This window comes from Sitodiplosis mosellana, unplaced genomic scaffold (assembly GCF_009176505.1).
Source record: "Sitodiplosis mosellana isolate CC-2019 unplaced genomic scaffold, AAFC_SMos_1.0 Smas_scaffold_6150, whole genome shotgun sequence".
Taxonomy (NCBI): domain Eukaryota; kingdom Metazoa; phylum Arthropoda; class Insecta; order Diptera; family Cecidomyiidae; genus Sitodiplosis; species Sitodiplosis mosellana.
In genome coordinates this window covers 2,824,916-2,845,267 of record NW_022601391.1, presented here as the reverse complement: position 1 = coordinate 2,845,267, position 20,352 = coordinate 2,824,916, and the positions used below count along the sequence as shown (strand labels likewise).

The 20,352-nt window shown below is 36.0% G+C and overlaps 1 protein-coding gene across 2 annotated transcripts in view; it reads left to right on the top strand.

Moving 5' to 3' along the window:
- LOC129574126 (regulating synaptic membrane exocytosis protein 2) overlaps positions 1-20,352 on the top strand; it is a 65,337-nt gene that overhangs the window by 7,319 nt on the left and 37,666 nt on the right. For both annotated transcript variants that reach the window (XM_055455588.1, XM_055455587.1), the window contains 9 exons: positions 10,895-11,104; positions 16,785-16,902; positions 17,021-17,337; positions 17,649-17,891; positions 18,005-18,438; positions 18,588-18,823; positions 18,995-19,119; positions 19,238-19,463; positions 19,735-19,799. In XM_055455588.1, coding sequence (XP_055311563.1) covers positions 11,069-11,104; positions 16,785-16,902; positions 17,021-17,337; positions 17,649-17,891; positions 18,005-18,438; positions 18,588-18,823; positions 18,995-19,119; positions 19,238-19,463; positions 19,735-19,799 — 1,800 coding nt within the window. In that variant the 5' untranslated portion in view covers positions 10,895-11,068. The remainder of the gene's footprint in view (positions 1-10,894; positions 11,105-16,784; positions 16,903-17,020; positions 17,338-17,648; positions 17,892-18,004; positions 18,439-18,587; positions 18,824-18,994; positions 19,120-19,237; positions 19,464-19,734; positions 19,800-20,352) is intronic.

The following is a 20,352-nucleotide window of genomic DNA, read 5'->3' as shown; positions in this document are numbered from 1 at the left end:
TCAATTTATAGTAACATTCAGCAAAAAGTTAAAGTCGGCGATCAAGAGTGTTGCAAGGTAGTAATTTCGGCCAAACTTTCTTCTCCCTTTACTTCAATGATACTCTCAATGTGTTTGAAAATATGAAAGGCCATTTGTTCGCGGATGATTGTCAAGCACATATCGAAGTAGATTTTGATAAAATTAACGACGGTATTGATAAAATAAACTGACCTTGCCAAGTTAAATGATTTTCTTTTACGTCGCGGTATGATTATAAATAGTTCAAAGTCAAAAGTAATGATCATTGGATCAACGCATCAAACGGGTTTGAATTTTGATATGATCAATGAAGTGAAATTAGGTGATGAAAAAATCGAATTCTGTAAGTCAATAAAGAACCTTGGTGTTATTTTTGACGAAAACTGTAATGATTTGATGAAAAGTGTAAATTGCAAAAAGTGTATGGCGTGTTGAATCGTATTCGTCACACTAAGCGATTTGTACCCAATTACGTCAAACGTGATATGGCTGTAGCTCTGATAGATCCCATAAGATTATGGAAATGTGGTAACATACGGCTGGGGCGCCCACAGAACCCAAAACCACACCGGTGCACCGTGATCTTGTTGCTGATAACGACAAGATTCGATACATTTACGGATTAAAACGTAATGATCATGTTACTGAATATCGTGAGCGTTTGAGTGGATTGACTCCTGAGAGCAGAGCAAAACTGCAATCAGCAGTCTTGATATTCAAGCAGTTGTCAAATTGTTCGCCTGAGTATCTGAATTGCATGTTTGTTCGTAATGGTGAATCGTCGCGTTATCCAGATAATCTTCGCATGAATTTCAATCCGCGTACTGCATTTGATACTCGCGCATTTAGTTTCTCTGCAAACAATTTTTGGAATAGTATATCGGTCGAAATTAGAAATTCCAAATCTCTAGTCGCGTTTAAAAATAACCTAAAGCATCTGTTACGTTCCACGCAGTAAATTTTTAGATATTTTTCAAATAGTAAAATACTCGGACCATTGTTATGAAATTTCTTATCCAATTTAGATTAAGTTTCACTTTTCATTTGATTTTTCTCATTGATGTTAACGTACTTTAATTGCAAAAACTCATCATCATTGTATTTCCCCTGGTTTTCCAGAATCAGGCCGGTTTTACCATGGTTTTCCGGACGCAGTTCTGGTATGAAAGCCTCAATTTTATTTCATCCCTCCCCTGACTGTATTCTCTTTGCCAAAGACGCACCATGGGCGGAATTTATGCCGTATTGGGTCTCTGACCAGCATGTTCTCAACTTGCTAGGAACACATATTGGCATAAATGTAGGCTCCGTAATAAATAAATAAATAAATAAATGAACTTCAATGAAATTTACAAAGCGAAAATAAATTCAACATAAACGCTGAGGAATAGACATGATTTTTTAGAAAAACTAGTTTCGTACCCAATGTATTTCATATTCATAATTTCTTCCACAACAAATACATTGCGAATACAATTCTTATGGAAGGATAAATGGGTTCTTTTTAGAAAAATCGCTTTGGAAATGCAGTCTTTGTTGTCTGTTAGAAATATATTGGCAATATAATTGTCAAGCAGTTTTACGATCCTGTAGCACTAAACTAATAATAACGTCGTCTGCAAAATGAAGTTCGTCTAAACTTTGAGCACGGCTGTAGAGTGTAGAGTAGACGCACTCACCTCACGCTCACATTGAGTAGGGTGGATCGATTTTGAAAAACAGGCCCGATCTATCCGGGACATGCTGCTATCGATAGAAGGCCTCAATACGAACAACTTTTGTTCAGGGATGTAGGGTCGAAAGTGCAAACTGGGATGGCCCCTGCTGACTTTCTGAGAGGAGTTTTTTCCCTTGGAAATGATTTTTGTTTCGTTTTTTTTTTCATGGTGTAATTCAGTCAGTATAGGTGATAGCATCTTACTGTCTTCAGCAAAGTTATAGCTAGGAATTCTATAAACAAATTTAGCATAGAATATTGTTACAAAAATTTCACCTGGTTAGCCTCAAAATGTCGAAAAAAACGATTTTTAAATTTTTCAACCATTAATAGCTACGTATTCGAATTTTTTGGCCACTCTCTGTGACATTATTGTAGTCAATGCATAATTCAATAAATCTTCTAAACATAATAACTCAAACATGGCTTATCTGCGGTGTGTTTCGAGAGAAAATCACCGCCATTTTTGTCCTATTTTCTAAATATATCGGAGTAGTGCATGCTAGTGGACACTATTGATCTGCTTGAAAATGGTCAAATCTGTGCTAATTTTTCGCGAAACTTTCATGTCTGGTCAAATAACCAACGCAACACAGTGATTTGACCTTCGAATTTGACACAATACCTGAAAAAATCGCCAAAAAGTCGACCTTTGTATGGAAATCATTCGGAATACCCTAAAAAATTCTATTTCTGAAACGTTTGATGACCTATTTTTGCTTAATTTTCGACGAAGAATCGATTTTGAGTTTCACTTTATACGGATTTATATGATTTTAGTGTCAGAAAGTATGACTGTTTGACAAAAAATTTGCAAAATACGTCCCTGAGCTTCGGTTCGACAGAAAAATTACCTCATTGTGCGAACAATTTCTACTTTTTGTACCTTTGAACTTCTAGTATGGTCTCTTACGAACATTCTAGTATTTACGTGACCAAGTCGAGAGATGTTTTCATGTATTGGTAGCCTCATATTCGATTGGTTCAATTTCAACTCTCAAAAAATCGACTTTTGGTCAATAAGTCCCTTAAATATGGACTTTTCAGGGTTAGTGTCTTGGTAAAAAGTTATTTTTCTCAAAAATCCCGACAAAACTCTTGCAAGTGACTTTTTGAGGTACCTCCCGAACAAAAAAAATGGTAATTTGAGGCCAAAATCCATGAAAAACGTAACTTTTGTTGGAGAGGTACCTTAAAAGTCATTTTTAAGAGCTTTTATCTGTACAAAAGTTGTTCGTATTGAGGCCCTCTATCGATAGCAGCATGTCCCGGATAGGTCGGGCCTGTTTTTCAAAACCGATCCACCCTAACATTGAGTAGTGTCAAATATTGACATCAAAATGAGTTGAATAATTGAAGGAGAAATGAATAAATAAAAATGCTCGAGCGTTATTTTCTTAACGTTTATTCGAAACCGATGTTCTTGGTAACATTTCCAAATCAATACTGAATACTTTTCGCTATGTCACGACTATTTATAGGAAAAAAGGCCAAGCGCAAAAGGCTGCTTGGCTCAATGCAATGATTGCTTAAATCTAATCTGTTCAATTCTGAACAAAATGTGTGGCACTGTTCGTTTGACTGTTGCTGGTTGATGCTGCTGGGGTGCAGTTTTGTATATGTCAGAATAATCTACTGCAGCGCTGTCCAACCTGAGGCCACTTGGCCATTTGTGGCCAACGAGAAGATTCTGATAATTTTTCTATTATATTTATAGTTTTTTCAGTAAATGATTTGATCTTTTGACCAATTTATTTTTTTCAAACGAATTTTTGATTTGCAAGACGAAAATAGCAGAAAGAGCAATATTGCAGCAATAAAAACAAACTAAGTAACTGTATGTTTGAAGGATTTTTTTGTCGCAACGTTATTTCTTCCAAATCCACATACGTGAGGCTTCATTCTCCAGTCTCACACGTCGTAAAAATAAATACCGCAGTGCACTCTCACAACCAAATTTCGAATCTGAACTTTGTTGCGAACTAGCCCAATTGATACCCGATTTTAATAAACTGACAGAAAATAAAGAATGCCAACCATCCCACTAATCACTAATAACCGAATATTCAATAAAAAAAAAACAAACAAAAATCAAATTTTCTTCTGTGTGTACTGCATTTCTTGTTTTATAAAAAAGTGGCCATTGGATTGAACGCTTGGCCACTTTTGTGGCCAACGTAAAAAAAAGGTTGGACAGCGCTGATCTACTGAGTTTATTAAGTATATTTACATTTGTCTAACAAATCAGTATCCAGTACCGACGTCGTCTCTGCCTGCACCTCTCCATAATATTGCGTATGCATCAAATTACGAGTAAATTTTACAAAGCGATTAAGCTTATGTTAAATTGACACCTTATTTGTGTGTGTGTACAATTGTACATATCCAAATAGATACTTATCAGTCATACAAATTAATCTATATGTGCATAGAGAGTATAGTTTCCAGTAGATTTAACATTTTATCTGTTGCGCTATTGTCGTTGATAGGTGTACCGAAAGTGTGATGAAGATATGGATGTATACAATTTTGGTTTTGGTTTGAAACAAAATCATTTGTACAGATTATATTTTCTATTTTTAATAGCCTTATACCGACATAAAAATTTGAGTTTCAACATGTAGAGGCACAATATTGCCATTAATTTGAATTGTTCAATTAGTTTCCAATTTGTGTTAATAAACAAAATTGCTTTGATTCATAAGTCAAGTCACACGGAACAACACGAAACTCTCGTGCTTTCTATGACACACAAAAAACGTCACGGAAAGAGTTAGGATAAGAGAGCATCATAAAGACATTCGAACTATTATTAACATTCTCTGTATGTGAATGCAAGATTTCAACGGAGCGATAATCACACTCTCAATATCCAACTAAACGACGTTTAGTAAACGTTTGGACTTTCGAAAATGTTTCATCCAAAGCGCCGCTGTTTGCTTCCATTTTTTATTCGCTCAATTCGTGTGTGCTTGACGTACTCTGTCGTTTCATTCATCACAAATCTATGGGTGAGATTGAGAGTGGAGTATGTCTTTTCTTCGATTTATATTTTTGAAAAGGCGAGTATGTTTTCTGATGATTCTGTTGGCGTTAAAGTAGAGTATGTTGTAGTACCGTCTAGCCTCCGCGGTCTTTATGGTTTTCGCGCAACTGATAAAAGATAACAACATGGTGTCTTCGGCAAAGTTGTAGTACTCGAGGTCTTCTATAAATAAGCTGAAGACAGTTATCTCTTATCTCTTATCAGTTGCGCGCAAACCGCGCACATAAAAAAGCAAATTTTATATAGAAGTTTTTTTTTCTTATCATTTTTCGCACTTTTCGCGGAACTGATAAGAGATAAGAGATAACTGACTTCAGCAATGTTATAGAAGACCTCGAGTGCTACAACTTTGCCGAAGACACCAAATTGTTATCTCTTATCAGTTCCGCGGAAACCGTGAAAAACCGCGAGGACCCGCTATAAACGAACATACTCGCTTTTAACCATTTTTAAGTCAACAGAAACTTGCTCTTCTCTTTCGTAACAAAGTCAATGAAACATACACTACTCTCAATCTCACCCATAGAAATTTGGTTGCTTAGTGCAGTCGGATGCGATACTGAGCCAATATGCCACAAAATGAAGCGCACACAAAGAGTTTTTGTAAATTTTCACATACGTCATACATAAGTATGTTTTGGTACTCGATATTTAAATGAGTGTGTTGCTTCTCAACAGTTGGGTGCCGTGCTGAATTTCTCTCATTCCAGATTCCAATCCAACTTGTTTTCATCAATAATTTTGGATTTCTAATGTATAAATAAATATTTCACATATTTTCTCTATTCGACGACCAAATTAATGAACATTTTTGAAAAAAAGGATCTTAGGGTGTGTGGGAAGAGAGATTTTCGCAAACAAAGTAGGCTGCAAATAAAAGTTCAACAACAATAGAACTCATTAGCATACTGAACTAACACGAACGTTTCGAGGAAAAGCTATGCAGAGCTATTTCCATTATTAACCATTCAGCTGCACCGGTTGTTCCGTTTTCTCATTCTTTCAGTTTATGTGTGCCTGAATGAGTGAATGTCACCTAGGGTGCACCACTGTTCTGTCACAACATATATAATTTGTGACAATGAAAAACAAGCAGAATGCGCCCTTTCCCCCGAAATCACAGAGCGCACATACTCGCCTTGTTTAACTACACAATGAAAATGAAACAAAAGATCCTATCAATGTGACACGAACTTTTCTGCACTATTGTCCAAAATTACAGAAAAATTTAGTTTTTCATTTTCCACGTCGATTTTACAGAAAATATCCCCAAAGAAAGCATGTAATTACGTACTTCACATGCAGAAGTTTATTTTTCAAGAGAATTTTCACGCCAAATTATTAACTAGAAATCAAATAGAAAATTTAGTGCTGTATAGTTCGAAAGCTCCGAATATTTAAACAAAAAGATACAGTTTTTCATTTACAGTGCCCATTTTGATAAACATTGCACATCTACGAGTTATTTTCAATGATAAATATTGTGTTTTGAAAACATCACCCCCAAAATAGCCACATTTTTTCTGAAAAATTCGGTATGTCAAATGGGACGAGGTCATGCTATAAATCAAGTTCTCATATAAAATTGAGTAGAAGTGATCTCACCTGTGTGAAAAAAGTCAGTTCTCCTCTGATTTTGTATTCTCCCACAGAACCGAAAGGATGTTACCAAAAATGTGGGGAAAATTCACATGTTGGGCCAGATTTTGATGTCCAGCATAAAAGTAGGCGGAATACGTTATTTGGTAACTATGTGGTGACTGACTATTGTTGCACTGGATGACATTTCTTGTGTTATATTGTGTCTGTACTAAACTACGCTCTGGCAGAGCGTGTTATGAACTGATGTCAGCAGCACTAACTGGCGTTAGCTGCTGATGAGTATTCGTTGCGTTATTGTAACGCATCCACACTATAAAATTCATATTCCCCTCCAGATTTGCCAAGTCAAATTTGAGGATCACGCTCTGCTCTCTGGTTTTTCCAAATTGTGAACAATTACAATATTTTCTGCACATTGTATACTGTTTCAGGAAAAGTAGAAGAGATGAAATGAGGCATACCAAATGTGCGCACCATTTTACAGTCGATCTCACATTTTCAAGCAATTAAATTGACGGCTTCAAATATTCACATCTACTCGACAGACATGTTTAATCTTTGCTATCTGATCATCATTTGCATATTTTCTCCGGTGCTATTATCATTACTTCGTACGTTTCGCATATTGAGTGGCTCCAGTACGGGGCAATAGAAGAAAAAATGCGAAGGAACAAGGGTGGAGCTATCTGTTATAGCTAAAAACACATACGTACAAATATTTTCTGTAATGAGATTTTACTTTTCCGTACACAACGTGTCAAGGGAAAGTATAGGAATTGGTCCCGAAAACTTTTTTCGCAAAATTAGCTTAGATCATCATTAAAACTCATGAAACGCGTAGAAAACCACTTTTTGAGACACTTTTCCGTTCGTGTGCCGTCGTCGTTGTCGTTGTCGTCGTTGTCGTCGTTGTCGTTGTCGTCGTCGTCGTTGTCGTTGTTGTCGTAGCTGTTTGTTAACACGATAACTCAAAAAATAATTGAGATAATCAAAATCTGGAAATGCCAAAAGTTTTGTATCCGAAAAACTTAGTTTGAGTTCGAAGATGAGCCATTTTCGATTTGACCCTGGGGTACTTGCCCTAAGAAAAACCTAAAAAAATTGACACTTTTGTATGGGAGGTACCTGTAAATCGACTCCGATTGGCTTCAAACTTTCTGGGATTTCATTTTTTGGGAGAAAAATTAGATTCTGAAAGTTTCACGTTGATCGTATTTGCAGGTTTGATTTTTTGTCCTCAATTTTTTTCGAAATTTTCTTGGAAAAAATTGAGGGCCAAAAACCAAACTTCTACAAATGCGATCAACATGAAACTTTCAGAATCTTATTTTCTCTCCAAAAAAATGAAACCTCAGAAAGTTTAAAGCCAATGAGAATCTGTTTACGGGTACCTCTCATACAAAATTGTCGAAGTTTTAGTTAAAGTGACCGACTTCTCACCGACATCTCACTTTATTTTCATTATTATATTTTCACTGCCTTTATTTCAAGAAAATTCACAAAAAATAACCAAAAATACCTACGGACAACGCAGGCCAACGGTACGGAAAAGTTCGGGATTACCAATGTAATTCTTTTTATTTTACATTAGGCATTGGTGCACGATTTATTTTCGTTGCCGAGCATTATATTGTTATTCATCCTATGAGAAGTTGGAATGAAAAAATTTCTTGTTCATTTTTTTTTTGTGGACTTCCGTTGAATTTCTTTGGTTATTTTGGGGACTTTGGAGAATATGATTTTCGAAAATTTGCTCGATTTTTGAGATTTTCGCTTCGCGACCAACAAAAAAAGAACAAAAAAAAATTTCATCCTAACTTCCCATATAATACAACTTTCATTTTTTTTCTGTTTCCGTTTTAAACAATCGCCAATCAGTTGAGTTCCGAAAAGACACTTGTTCTAGATTCAGACTTGATATCATTTTTAACGCTTTCGCCATAAATGTCTTGGTATTTTCATTGATATTATTTGTTATTTCAGTAGCAGTTTTTTTGACTTTTGCCATTCGCAATATCCGCGTCGGGAGCATAAACATGCTTTGGCGAACCCTCCCTAGAACAAGAAACGAATCACGTAATATTCGCATAATAAATTCATTCGTTTGACTGGGCTGGAATGAAACTACCATCGTCATAGTCAGTCAAGCCCGAATATTTTTGAAATTGAAACCCGAGCACAGCTGCGTGTGAAATTGTCGAATATTTCACAAAAATTAGCTCGAAATTGATGTGATTCAATTTCGGAGTGGAAGGGTTTCGCACATCGATTTACGAATTTTCGTAGTTTTTGGACTGTAGTTCGATCGCTTCTCGTCGTTTCTCATCGCTCCGCTCATTTTAGGTGCGAAAGACAAGTAAAAACCTAGAAAAATAATTGCTAATGGAGTTGCGGCCTATGTTGATTGAATGTTTGCATCAATGCCTTTTCGCTTTGAATTTTCGTGTGGTCGTGTGTTTGTACAACAGAATTGCTTTGAGCATCAGATATACGTCACACGTACTAACCATGAAATGGGTTGAAGTATTTCCGGAATTAATTTATTCAGGAGATAATTGATTTGGTAAACGTCTGCGATGCATATAATATCGTTTTCAATTTAATGTAATGGATATTTTTTGTGTACGTTCTCTTCCAACTTTATTTCTCGTGGTGGGGCACACGCGTTCTCATCGCCATAGTCATTATCCGTGAACATTCAAATATTTATGGGGAAAAAAATGCGGTTTGTATTGTACACGTATTAAAAACCATAAAATCAACAAATCCTTGGACTTTATCAACATAAATAAAATTATATAAGGCGGTGAATTATATAAGGCCGCGTTCTTGACACAACAAGCAAAAAAAGCAAAAGTATCAAATATATATCCTAACGATAACAATAATTTCAAGAGACAACACCAATGAAATCGGTGTGTCACATTTGGGAAGTGAGTGGAAATGAGAAGAAGATTTGAAGTAGAAAATGCTACTGTTTACATTGATCACAACTTCATTTATTTACCAATTTCCTCACCATTTTATGACTCAAGACGACATGAAATCTCTTTCTCCCCCTCTCTCTCTCTCTCTTTATCCAACACTGTTGGCGCTCAACATGAGCTGTACACAATCAAAATCACAAGCGATATTTTTGTGCTTGGGTCGCAATTCAATCAACAAGTACTTCATAAAAACGGTTGTATTGCGTGAAATCAAACACATGGCCCCATGATTTGAAAGGCTTCACTTGAATCGTTATCGAGCAATTTGGCACGTTCCAGTAAATATCGTTGGAAATCTCTGATTCTTCCTTTCGTTTTTCTCCTTATTGCTTTCAAGTTTCGCTTCGCCTCGCCTCGCCTCGCCTCGTTTCGCTTCGCTTCGAATCCACTCCATTCATTATCGCATGAAATGATAAAAGCAGTGCAAGTAAAAATAATTCCACTAGAGAAAACGCCAGGACACATCTTTCATATCGGAAATTAGTGTATTGCGATGAATCGTGTATGATGTGGATTTGTATAACTAGTGTGATATGTGTGCAAACGATGGTACAATCAAATGCCTGATTGATATTTTTCAACGTGTGTCATTTTGACGCTGACGAAACGAAATTCTCAACAATAAAACAACAACGACAACAACAATAATCAACCGCAAAAAAGTTATTGATCGAAAAACAACATCAAGTTGGAACCACCAACCATTGCTGCCATTTGCACTATAGATTTATTGACATTTCAGTATTTTTTCTGTATATTGCTGATATTATACACAATTTCCATGTCTTATTTGTGTTCAGTGTTTTCGGAAAAATAACCATGGCGTAAACAGAACACGTTTGCAAATGGCATTTGTATATTCCCGTAGTTGGTGCGCTTCCCATCATTTGGCAAATATCGATTTATTTTCTATTGCACTCGGAGCTTTCTTTGCTCTTTTTCTTTTTTCTCTCCATCTTTCTCGGCGAATGATTGAGGTATTCATTTATAAGGGTAACAAAATTTTGTTAATTATTTATTTTTGGTGGTGGGAGTAAGGGGGGAGGGTTGCTATAATAGCACCTTTTTATCATTTCGCTGCCTGGTAAACGGTTTCCATATGATAATAAAAGCATGTCAGCTGTCCAAATTTCCCAGACGAGTGCGTGATGCACATCAATGCACCGCGCTATACAAGAGAATTTGCAGACATTCATTACAAATGTTTATTTTGAGCAACCGAAGTAGGCGTCGATAATGATATTGACAACCGATCCATTTTCACCCCTACGACGTACGAAACATTAGTCAATCCACTTTTATTTTGGGTCAATCACAACATAAACCGATGTACGATTGTATTGAGAATGTTTGTGCTTCGAAATACAGTTATGAATTTTGATAAGGAATAATCAAGTAATGAACATGGCCATTAGTAATGATCCATTATTAATAATTTCCGATTGGCGTTCACTATTCAATGGTGTACACTATTTAGAATAATTTTATTTCTCCTGTTTGTTTTCTGTTTTACTTACATAGATATCTCTTCATCGATGTGTTTACAGTCCATCGGGAAAGAGGGAAGAACACGAAACAGTTGGTAATAAGTGCGATTTTAGGTTTGAAATTGATTTTTATCCACATAAGGAAGCAGCCAAGCGACATAACCAGAGATTTTTGATAATTTAAATAATAAGGAACACAACTTTCAAAATGTTGCCTACAAATGTGATGTCTTTCATGAAAAAGGTATGTGTGCTTGTTTTTAGCATTACTGTTATTGTTTGTTTTACTGTTATGAGTATTGTTTTTTTTTTCAAAACAATTTCACGCTTTTACTCTCTTTCTTTGTCTTCATGTGTGCAGAGAGAACACATAATGCAAATGTTTTGACTATGTCGACTACATTTTGGTCACTTAATTATTTTTCTCAAATGAAATAGTCAACTATTTTAGGACATTTTCACTGTATTTTTCACATACTATGATTAGAATTTCAATCACTAGACTGTCATAGTTATTACAATTAATTATAGAAGTAAAAAAATGTAATTCTTATTACTTTATTACCTACTTATTACTGTAATAAGATGACCTATTACTTTGTAATAAGATGCGTTATAAGTAATAAGTCCATTTTATTACGGTAATAAGATTGTAATAAGTATCTTATTACTTTTGGTGCAAAAAAAAAATCGCAAAAATTGTTTCATGTAAAAAACATGTCAATTTTTGTCAGACGAAAAAATGTTGAAAAAAAATGTGTCTGCAAAATTTGACATGATTTTTGTATAAAACTTTTCTTCAAAAATTTACTTGTTTTTTACATGAAACTATTTTTTTTGCACCAAAAGTAATAAGATACTTATTACAATCTTATTACAATTACAATCTTATTACCGTAATAAGATGATCTTATTACTTATTACGCATCTTATTACAAAGTAATAAGTAATAAGTCCATCTTATTACAGTAATAAAATGAAAGTAATAAGTAATAAGTTACTTATTACTTTACTTCTATACAATTAATTAACTAAATCGGTCAACTTGAGTGAAATCGATTGGAATTCCAACGCAGGAAAATCCAATCAAAATATTCCAAATTAGACGGCTAACTTGAAGTCAACATTGTTTTACACACATTTATTTCTTGTCACTCATTTATTTTTTGATGATTTTTTCAAAGACAAAGACGAGAAATTCATATAAACATCCGAAATAGCGTAATTCGATAGCTTGAACAAAAAATACATTGCTTCTTATGGAGGCTAAATGGATGGATTTTTGTAAGAGCGCCTCAAGTGAAAATATCTTAGAATGATGGAATATTTCGAGCTTTAATACGCTTTTCTGCTAATTTATCCAAACTCACCTCTTAAGTGGTAAATTAAAACGAATAAATATTTACACATCGAAATATCTCGAAAACGGCTGGGAAAATCGGCAAAATGGACCGTGGTGTCACTCCCTATAGGGAGTGCAGACACCTGGCTGGTTTGATGGCCCAAAAATCAAATCCAGTGGATTCGGGCTGAACCATGGGTTCTCAGGATTTGGTCTGATTCCCAGCTTTTCCTTTCCTGTGACCATCTTTACAAGTCACACTCATGTTTTGTATGGAATTTCACCACAGGGCAAGTGATGGGATCAGGCCAAATCCCGAGAACCCATGGATGAGCTCAAATCCACGGGATTTGAACTTTGGGCCATCAAACCAGCCGGGTGTCTACACTCCCTCTAGGGAGTGACACCACGGTCCATTTTGCCGATTTTCCCAGCCGTTTTTGAGATATTTTCATGTGTAGTTTAATGAGAAAGATATCCGCCATGACAGCATTTTAGCCCGCCATGTTGGTATTTTGTTTTATATTGACAGAACATTCTCTACTTTGACAGTCAACGATTCTAAACGTAAACACAAATATTATCTGTCATAATCACATTCACCACTTCTAATGTGCTTCAGAGAGCTTCTGACAGCGCCATCAATCCGAAGCGTTTGAAACATTAAAGGCTTTTGCTGAGTTTTTCTGCCGCATTTTCATTCATGCTGTCGCCTTATGCAAAATAGTATAAGATATAAGAACTCAATGCGATTTGCGAACCAGTGAAGGACAGGAGATGAAATCAAAATCCTCAAAAATGAATTTCTATAGAGAGGTTAAAAGACATGAAAAAAATCGATTTCGTTATTTTCAGTTTTAACCCCATTGACTCTTACCAAAATTTAAAAATGTGCTAAACACTTCATCCTCAAAAAGCAACCCTTTAAGGGTGCAATGTTTGCATGCAAAATACTTATATTGGCATTGCAAGGCATTGCACGATTTATGCGCGATGTATCGTAATTGTACTCGATGTATGCGTATATATATACAAAAAAAACAAAAAATGTCATTACCAAAAAATACAAACAAACGAGGGTCCAGCATCCTCGCTACATAGCTTGTTCATCCATTCCGTCCATTGTCATTCGAACCAAATCTAACTGGCAAACAGAGCATTATTCATTTTATCATCAACAATGTATCAAATTTGAAGAGTTACTTCGGCTGATGTTGATGATGTTCTTGTTGATGTCAACGCCAACCGAAATTGGGAATGAAAAAAAGAGCAGAAAGACAAGAGCATAAAGTGAAAAGAGCAGAAACAAGACCGCAGATCGTCGCTTCGCTCTGCTCTGCGTTCTTGAAGCTTTTAAATTTAACGGGTTTAATTAATTCAGTGAAGAACCAATTAGCTGGCTAATTAGCCGCATAAGTGTATACTGGCTAACGAATGTGTAGACCAGTGAAAAAACTTCATTAAGAACTGAACGCAATCGTCTGAACTGACGTTTGTGACTGACATTTAAATCACCAGGTCAGAGTTTAAATGAAACCAAACATCGACATTTTTTTTATTAAGTTTTTGAAAAAAAAATAACTCAAATTATAAAAATGACTTTTAAATTGAAAATTAATTGAAATATATTAATTTTTTTTAAAATTTGTATGATTTGAATCAGAATACGCAAATCAAAAATTATTATATTTTGAATGTACTCATTTCACACAGATAGCTGGCTAACGATTGGCTTACACCAGTTGTTGGTGTAAGCCAAGGCTAAGACAATGCTGGCTAACGAAAAACCATCACTGAATTAATTTGATGTTTCTCATCAAATTATTATCGTAAGCACTACATGGAATGTAGTTTTAATCGTAGTATACTCTTTGTATGCAAATCATTTTAATATTGTCAAAAATAATTAAATAAATTTATATGATGATGTTGTATTCTTCACTTATGAGTTTTATGTACATTCAATGTGAATGATCATCGTATATTATTTCACATTGGTAACGAAAAAAGTGTAATTTTTTTTGAGCTATCCCAAAAGTGAATTACAAGAACATCCCGGGTGACCGCGATAGGCGTAGATGAAAGCCTACAGTCGTTCGATGGGGCTTCCATAATTTGTATGTACATTTTAAATACCGAAGACCTAGACTTTCATTGCTATTCTCACTTCTTTCGTGCATTCGTAGCAATGAACGCCTAGGCGTTCAGTTGTACGTGAAACGCAGTACGTTAGTGTGAGTGTGACACACGGCATCGGCTTCGAGCTGAGCTGTGTACGTTTCACATACAACTGAACGCCTAGGCGTTCATTGCTTCGAATGCACGAAAGAAGTGAGAATAGCAATGAAAGCCTAGGCGTTCGGTATTTGAAATGTACATAAAAATTATGGAAGCCTCATCGAACGACTGTAGGCTTTCATCAACGCCTATCGCGTTTCACCCGGGATGATTTTATTTCATTTTTGCAATTAGGCGTAATTGTTTCATTTCAAATAAAAAATATGGATATTAAAATGAATCAATTTACAGTCCAAAAAATGGCCTAAAGACTCTTAAAATTCTCTTGGGGAAAAATAAATAACAACTACAGTAGCCTACATTCCATGTAGTGCTTAAAAAACATCGAGTAACATTCACTGGCGAGTTCATTTAAATAAGTAAATAAACCGTTATAACGAGACAATGCGAATGAAAGCCTCCTCAAATTTCAAAGGTCAAAAGACCATCGAAATTGTGTAAGTTGAATGTGTGAGTGTGTGAAAGAGAGAGAGAAGGACCCGGCGTACAACACAGAGAAAAGTAAATTGGTGGAACGAATGTCATTGCGTAAGATCACAATATATTGTAATATAGAATCTAAAACCATATATTTTACCGGAAAACTAGTCATTTTAGTACCGACATCCACTGATTGTATGCTGTAAATTAATGTCAAAGTGGGTAAATTTTTACTATTTGCGCAAAAATTCGTACAGAATTTATATAAATTGGTTATAATTTCCGAATGGGTGTGTGTATATACAGATTTACATTTTGCCGTAACACATTAATATTGTACCGAAGAGCCAAAGTAATGCTATTACAATTGTAATGCCAAAATTTAGCATTTCCGGTAATGTGTAATAATTATAATAGCTATTACTTGACCCGTCCGTTACAATATTAACATGTTACCTAACATTAACGGTAATAAAATTCTGGAAGTGGGTTTTGGTGGATCCTCAGGATGGATCAGACTGGGTTTGACAATGCCCTGTTCCATCCTGAGGATCCACTTCCAGAACCAGGAGCGGTTTTGAACAATCCTGAGGATCCACCAAAACCCACTTCCAGAATTTTCTTACCATTAATGTTAGGTAACATGTTACATTTGGCATTACATTGCGTGTGTAATGTTAGAAAATCATAATAATAATGTTAGAATTCTGGCATTACCGTTAATGTTAGGTAACATGTTAATATTGTAACAGACGGGTCAAGTAATAGCTATTACAATTGTAATGCCAGTCATTTGGCATAACCGGTAATAGCTATTACAATTGTAATAACATTACAGGAAATTTGTGTTAACGTAATGCTACTACCTACTACATTTTTAATGCCGGTAAATCTGTTTGTGTATATGTGTATGATTGTGTGCCGAGTGAAACGAATCCAATTCAGTCGATTGATGGCTTTGCCAGGTTTCAATTTTGATGACAAATCAAGAACATTAAACAATAGGCAAACGGTATGACACATGATCACATTGAAATGATGATAGATTACAAGAGTGTATGGGACAAACAACAACAACAAACTAGTGGCTCTTTTAGCCGTCACTTGAAATACTCTTATGGCGTAAACGAGCACTGCAATTATTTGAACTGAGTGGAGGATGGACGTGAACAAACGAAATAAAGCCGATTAAAATTTTCCACTTGATATTACACGTGCCAAAACGTATTCATGTTGATGACTAAAGGAAATGTTCGGTGTTCGGTTTTCATTGGTGCAGTAATTTTTCGACAAATTAATAATAATATTTGCATTTGCTACGAGCACATTTCGATCAACATCTCCATTAGATATAATTGATTAAACGCATCAGCAAACTGAAAAATTAATTACCAGAATCTTAGTTTGGCCACAGGTAATAGAAACAAGGTAATCCGATGGGGGTGGGGTGGCAAAAGTGAAAGCGTGCATGAAACTCCGCATTATTTTTTTTATTCGCTGCTTTTATGTGGGATTTTCCCTATTTACTTTGTCCAGTTCATTTATAGTCTTGTTTGATGCGTGAGCATCGAACCGAACTAAGTGAATGCCGATTTCACATGCACTTTACGCTCAAATTTCATGAATTTCATTTACGGTTTATGCATTTTCATTCCTTCTGAGTTCATTGTCAAACTTGTCATCGTTTATGAGTATACATATACACTGATTACACCTAACTTATAGTTCATCTAAGCAAGTACTTCACACAAAGTATTCATTCCACTTTCCAGCAGATATATTTGTTATATTTCAATTTCATTTTTAAACCACAATATAAACAAGTGAATACATGTCTTTTCTGTTAATTTGGAATTGTGCGCAGATGGTGGCCAATGAGGACACACAGGCCAGTGAAATCCAAAACACAACTGACAATACTGGAGCTTTTGAAAAGCTTAAACAAACACTATCTTCTTCCCTACTGACAGCTCAAGATAAAGGTAAATTTCGATCGCGTGACTACGTTGCAAATTCAAAATGTGTTCATTGCATTTATTTGTTTAAATACGTTTTCGTTATCATTTTCGTGAATCTAAAACAATGATTCAACTATTGCAGTGACTAAAGTGTCACCTAGGCCTTCAATGACTGCTGATGCGGAGACTGTGAGTATGGTGCAACAAGTACAACAGCAACAATCACAGTTGCACCAGCAGCAACACCATTCACAATCAAATCAATCGAATCAAGTTAGTAGTAGTAATAGTAGCCAACAAAAACCCGAACCGGGCAAAGCCCCAAGTCGTGCTGGTGCATGCCGTGTTTGCTTGAAGTCATTCAAACCGGACGATTTTAGTAAAATTTGCGCTGAGTGCCAGCAAAAAGTGTGCGAAGATTGTACGAGCTATAGTAAATTAGATGAAAGCGAAGATGCGGTAAGTTGAAATCAGATTTTTCATGTAGAAATAAATCAGATACTATGCACTATCCTGCAAAGATTTGAATTCACCTGCAATCCGAATTCAGTTCTGATTGAAAGATTTTGAACGTTTTCCATTTTTGGCCATTTATACACTCTGAAATTGAGGTTTAGAATTTCGAACAACGTGTTTGCAGGATAGTGTACATAAATTGGAATTGAAATACGATGCGGCGCGACAAGGAGAATCGGATACAGAAAATGCGAGATCGAAAGGGAAATAAACATCTGCCAACCGAAAAATAATATCGTTCAATTTTTATTTAGATATCATGGCGTTGTAGTGTTTGTAGAAGAAAAATGGCTTCTCGAGTTTGTTTGCCACAAGATTCAACCGACTCGATGCTCGATGTGCCAGTCATGGAAGCCATTCAGCGAAGACATTCCGAAGTAAAATTAGGCTCAAGTCAACAATTGTCGAGTGGCAACTGTGGTTTGGCACCACCGCGCAGTCCCGAACTTCGACGTCACTCTGACGTTTCACCAGCATCAATTAGGGAATTGGAAAAGGTCTGTGTGTGTGTGTGTGTGTGTGTACCATGAATAATGACGTGTTGTACACGTGTGCATGTGTATTCTATTCATTAATAATGATTATTTACAATAAAACAACTCGTGTACAGTTCAAGGACAATTCGGGATGGAATAATAAACCGAGTAGCGCAAATCCAAGCAGGCCAGCCAGTCCATCAATGCGAATCGATTTCAATGCTCCACTGTCTAGAGCTGGATCGCGAAGACAATCAAGAGTTGTGGCTAGGCAACATAGTTACGATGACGATATCAAAGCTTCCACAGCCGAAAATGTAAACAACAAAGACACTGGTTTAGAATTACCCACAATCCCGCGAAGAGCGTCCGCTTATGATGTGTTCGCACCATCGGTGTTAAATTCAGCGGCTGGCATTAGTGCCAATCCATCATCCCGACGATCGTCATTCCGTGCAACCTCACAAGAGCCAAACATGTACAAAGAAACTTCACCAAGCCCAGAACAGAATGATTCAGCGCTATGCATTGAAGAGGATCGTCGAATGCGAAGACGTGGTTCACAATTGTATGTTTCATTTTCATTTAACTGGCAATATCATACAGACAATAATTCATTCGTTCGTTCGTTCGTTCGTTCGTTCGTTCGTTCGTTCGTTCGTTCGTTTATTCATTTATTTATTTTTTGAATAACGATAACCTTTTATTTCTCGGCAGACCGGATATTAGTGCAATTCGAGATAGGGCTGCACTCACCGGCCCCAATACAAACCAATTAACAGCGATGCAGTTCCAGCCACCAGCTTTAGAAGACCTGGAAGCGCCACGACGGCAAACTTCGCTGGATGGTGAAGCGATTAAAATCATTATTCACGATGTCGACTCGGGTCCATTTCTTGCATCGAAGCGGCGAGTTACATTGCGACGAGATCCCACAGATAAAGCACACAGAAGTAATGAATTTGCGAAAATACGATTTCATCTTTTCTCGTACGCTTTTATTTCGATTGAAATGAGCGTATTTGCACCCAGTGCCTTTATTTATATTCTTAAATATATTTTTGTACATTTATTCTGTCTTTTAATTTCGTTAAACGTTGGTGGTGGTGTTGGCGATGGTGCAGCTAGAGGCTTTGGAATGCGTGTTGTTGGTGGAAAGACAGGAACTGATGGTCGCTTATTTGCGTATCTTGTATGGACTGTACCTGGCGGACCGGCCGAAAAGAATGGCTTGCAACAAGGAGATAAAGTAAGCAATTTCCTGTGTCAAATTACAATTTCAAAGGCGATGCGCTATCATTCATCGCATTTTTGTGCGTGTGTTGGGGAATTAATAAAATGGTTTTCGTTTGTCATGTTTTGGTTAGGTTCTGGAATGGAATAGCTATAGTCTTGTTGACCGAAGTTTTGAAGAAGTGTGCGCTATTATGGATCGGACTGGAGACACGGTTGAATTACTCGTAGAACATGCAGCTGATTTTCGTATGTGTGATTTGTTAGACGAATCAACACCATTAAATCCGGGCTCGAGCAGCGGTAGCGGTGGAAGTAGTAGAAAACCTACCGATGATCTATCTTCCGGCTTGGTACCAGGTAAACCATTGTCTTGAATCAATTTTTCGCCCACAATTTAGGCCCAATAAATAATAATCGATTCGTTATCGCGCTCATTTCACATGATCGAAAACCAAAAATCAAATGAATATTGAACTCAACTAATCAACAAATTTTTTTATACAAGAAATGCAGCCAACGTCAATGAAATTTCATTCTTATGTACTCTTCTCTTCCATTATTGCTCACTCTCCACTTGAAATTGGTTCGCTGTTTCGCGTCAATACACATCAATGAATCGAAACATCAGATGTTGAAACAACAGCCGATAAATCGCCAAATTCACCAACTAGACGAAAATTGCCAAAAACTCCGGTATAAATTTTATTAATTCAAATAGCTTGCCACACATTTCCATAACATAAATATTCAAAATGAAAAAGAAATTCTTGAATAATACAAAATATAAATATATTGTTAATGCACGTTCATTTTTAAATGGCATTGAACAAAACGAAAATTCACAGATGAAATCAAAATACAACAACCAAAAATTTAAATGAGAAAAAAAAGTGAATAAAAATCGAATCTCCGAAATGTGGGGAAATTTCCATATGGTTGAATGTGAATTGTGAATGGAAATACGGTGAATGTGGGATTTGGTGTCTGTGGAATGCATGAAGGATATAATTAGAGTCAAAAATCATAATATACAAAAAAAAATACAAATCAAAATACATCTATGTGAGTGTGAATATATAATAACACCGTCCGACAAAATAAAAGTTGTCGTCTCGCAAATTGGGTGTTTGAATGCACGTTGATAGGGGACCCCAACACAAACATTTCTGCATTATTACTTTCTCCGGAAGACGTCTGATTAAGAAAAATATCGCCTTTGGTAGGCTCTAAGGTAGCGCCTATCAAC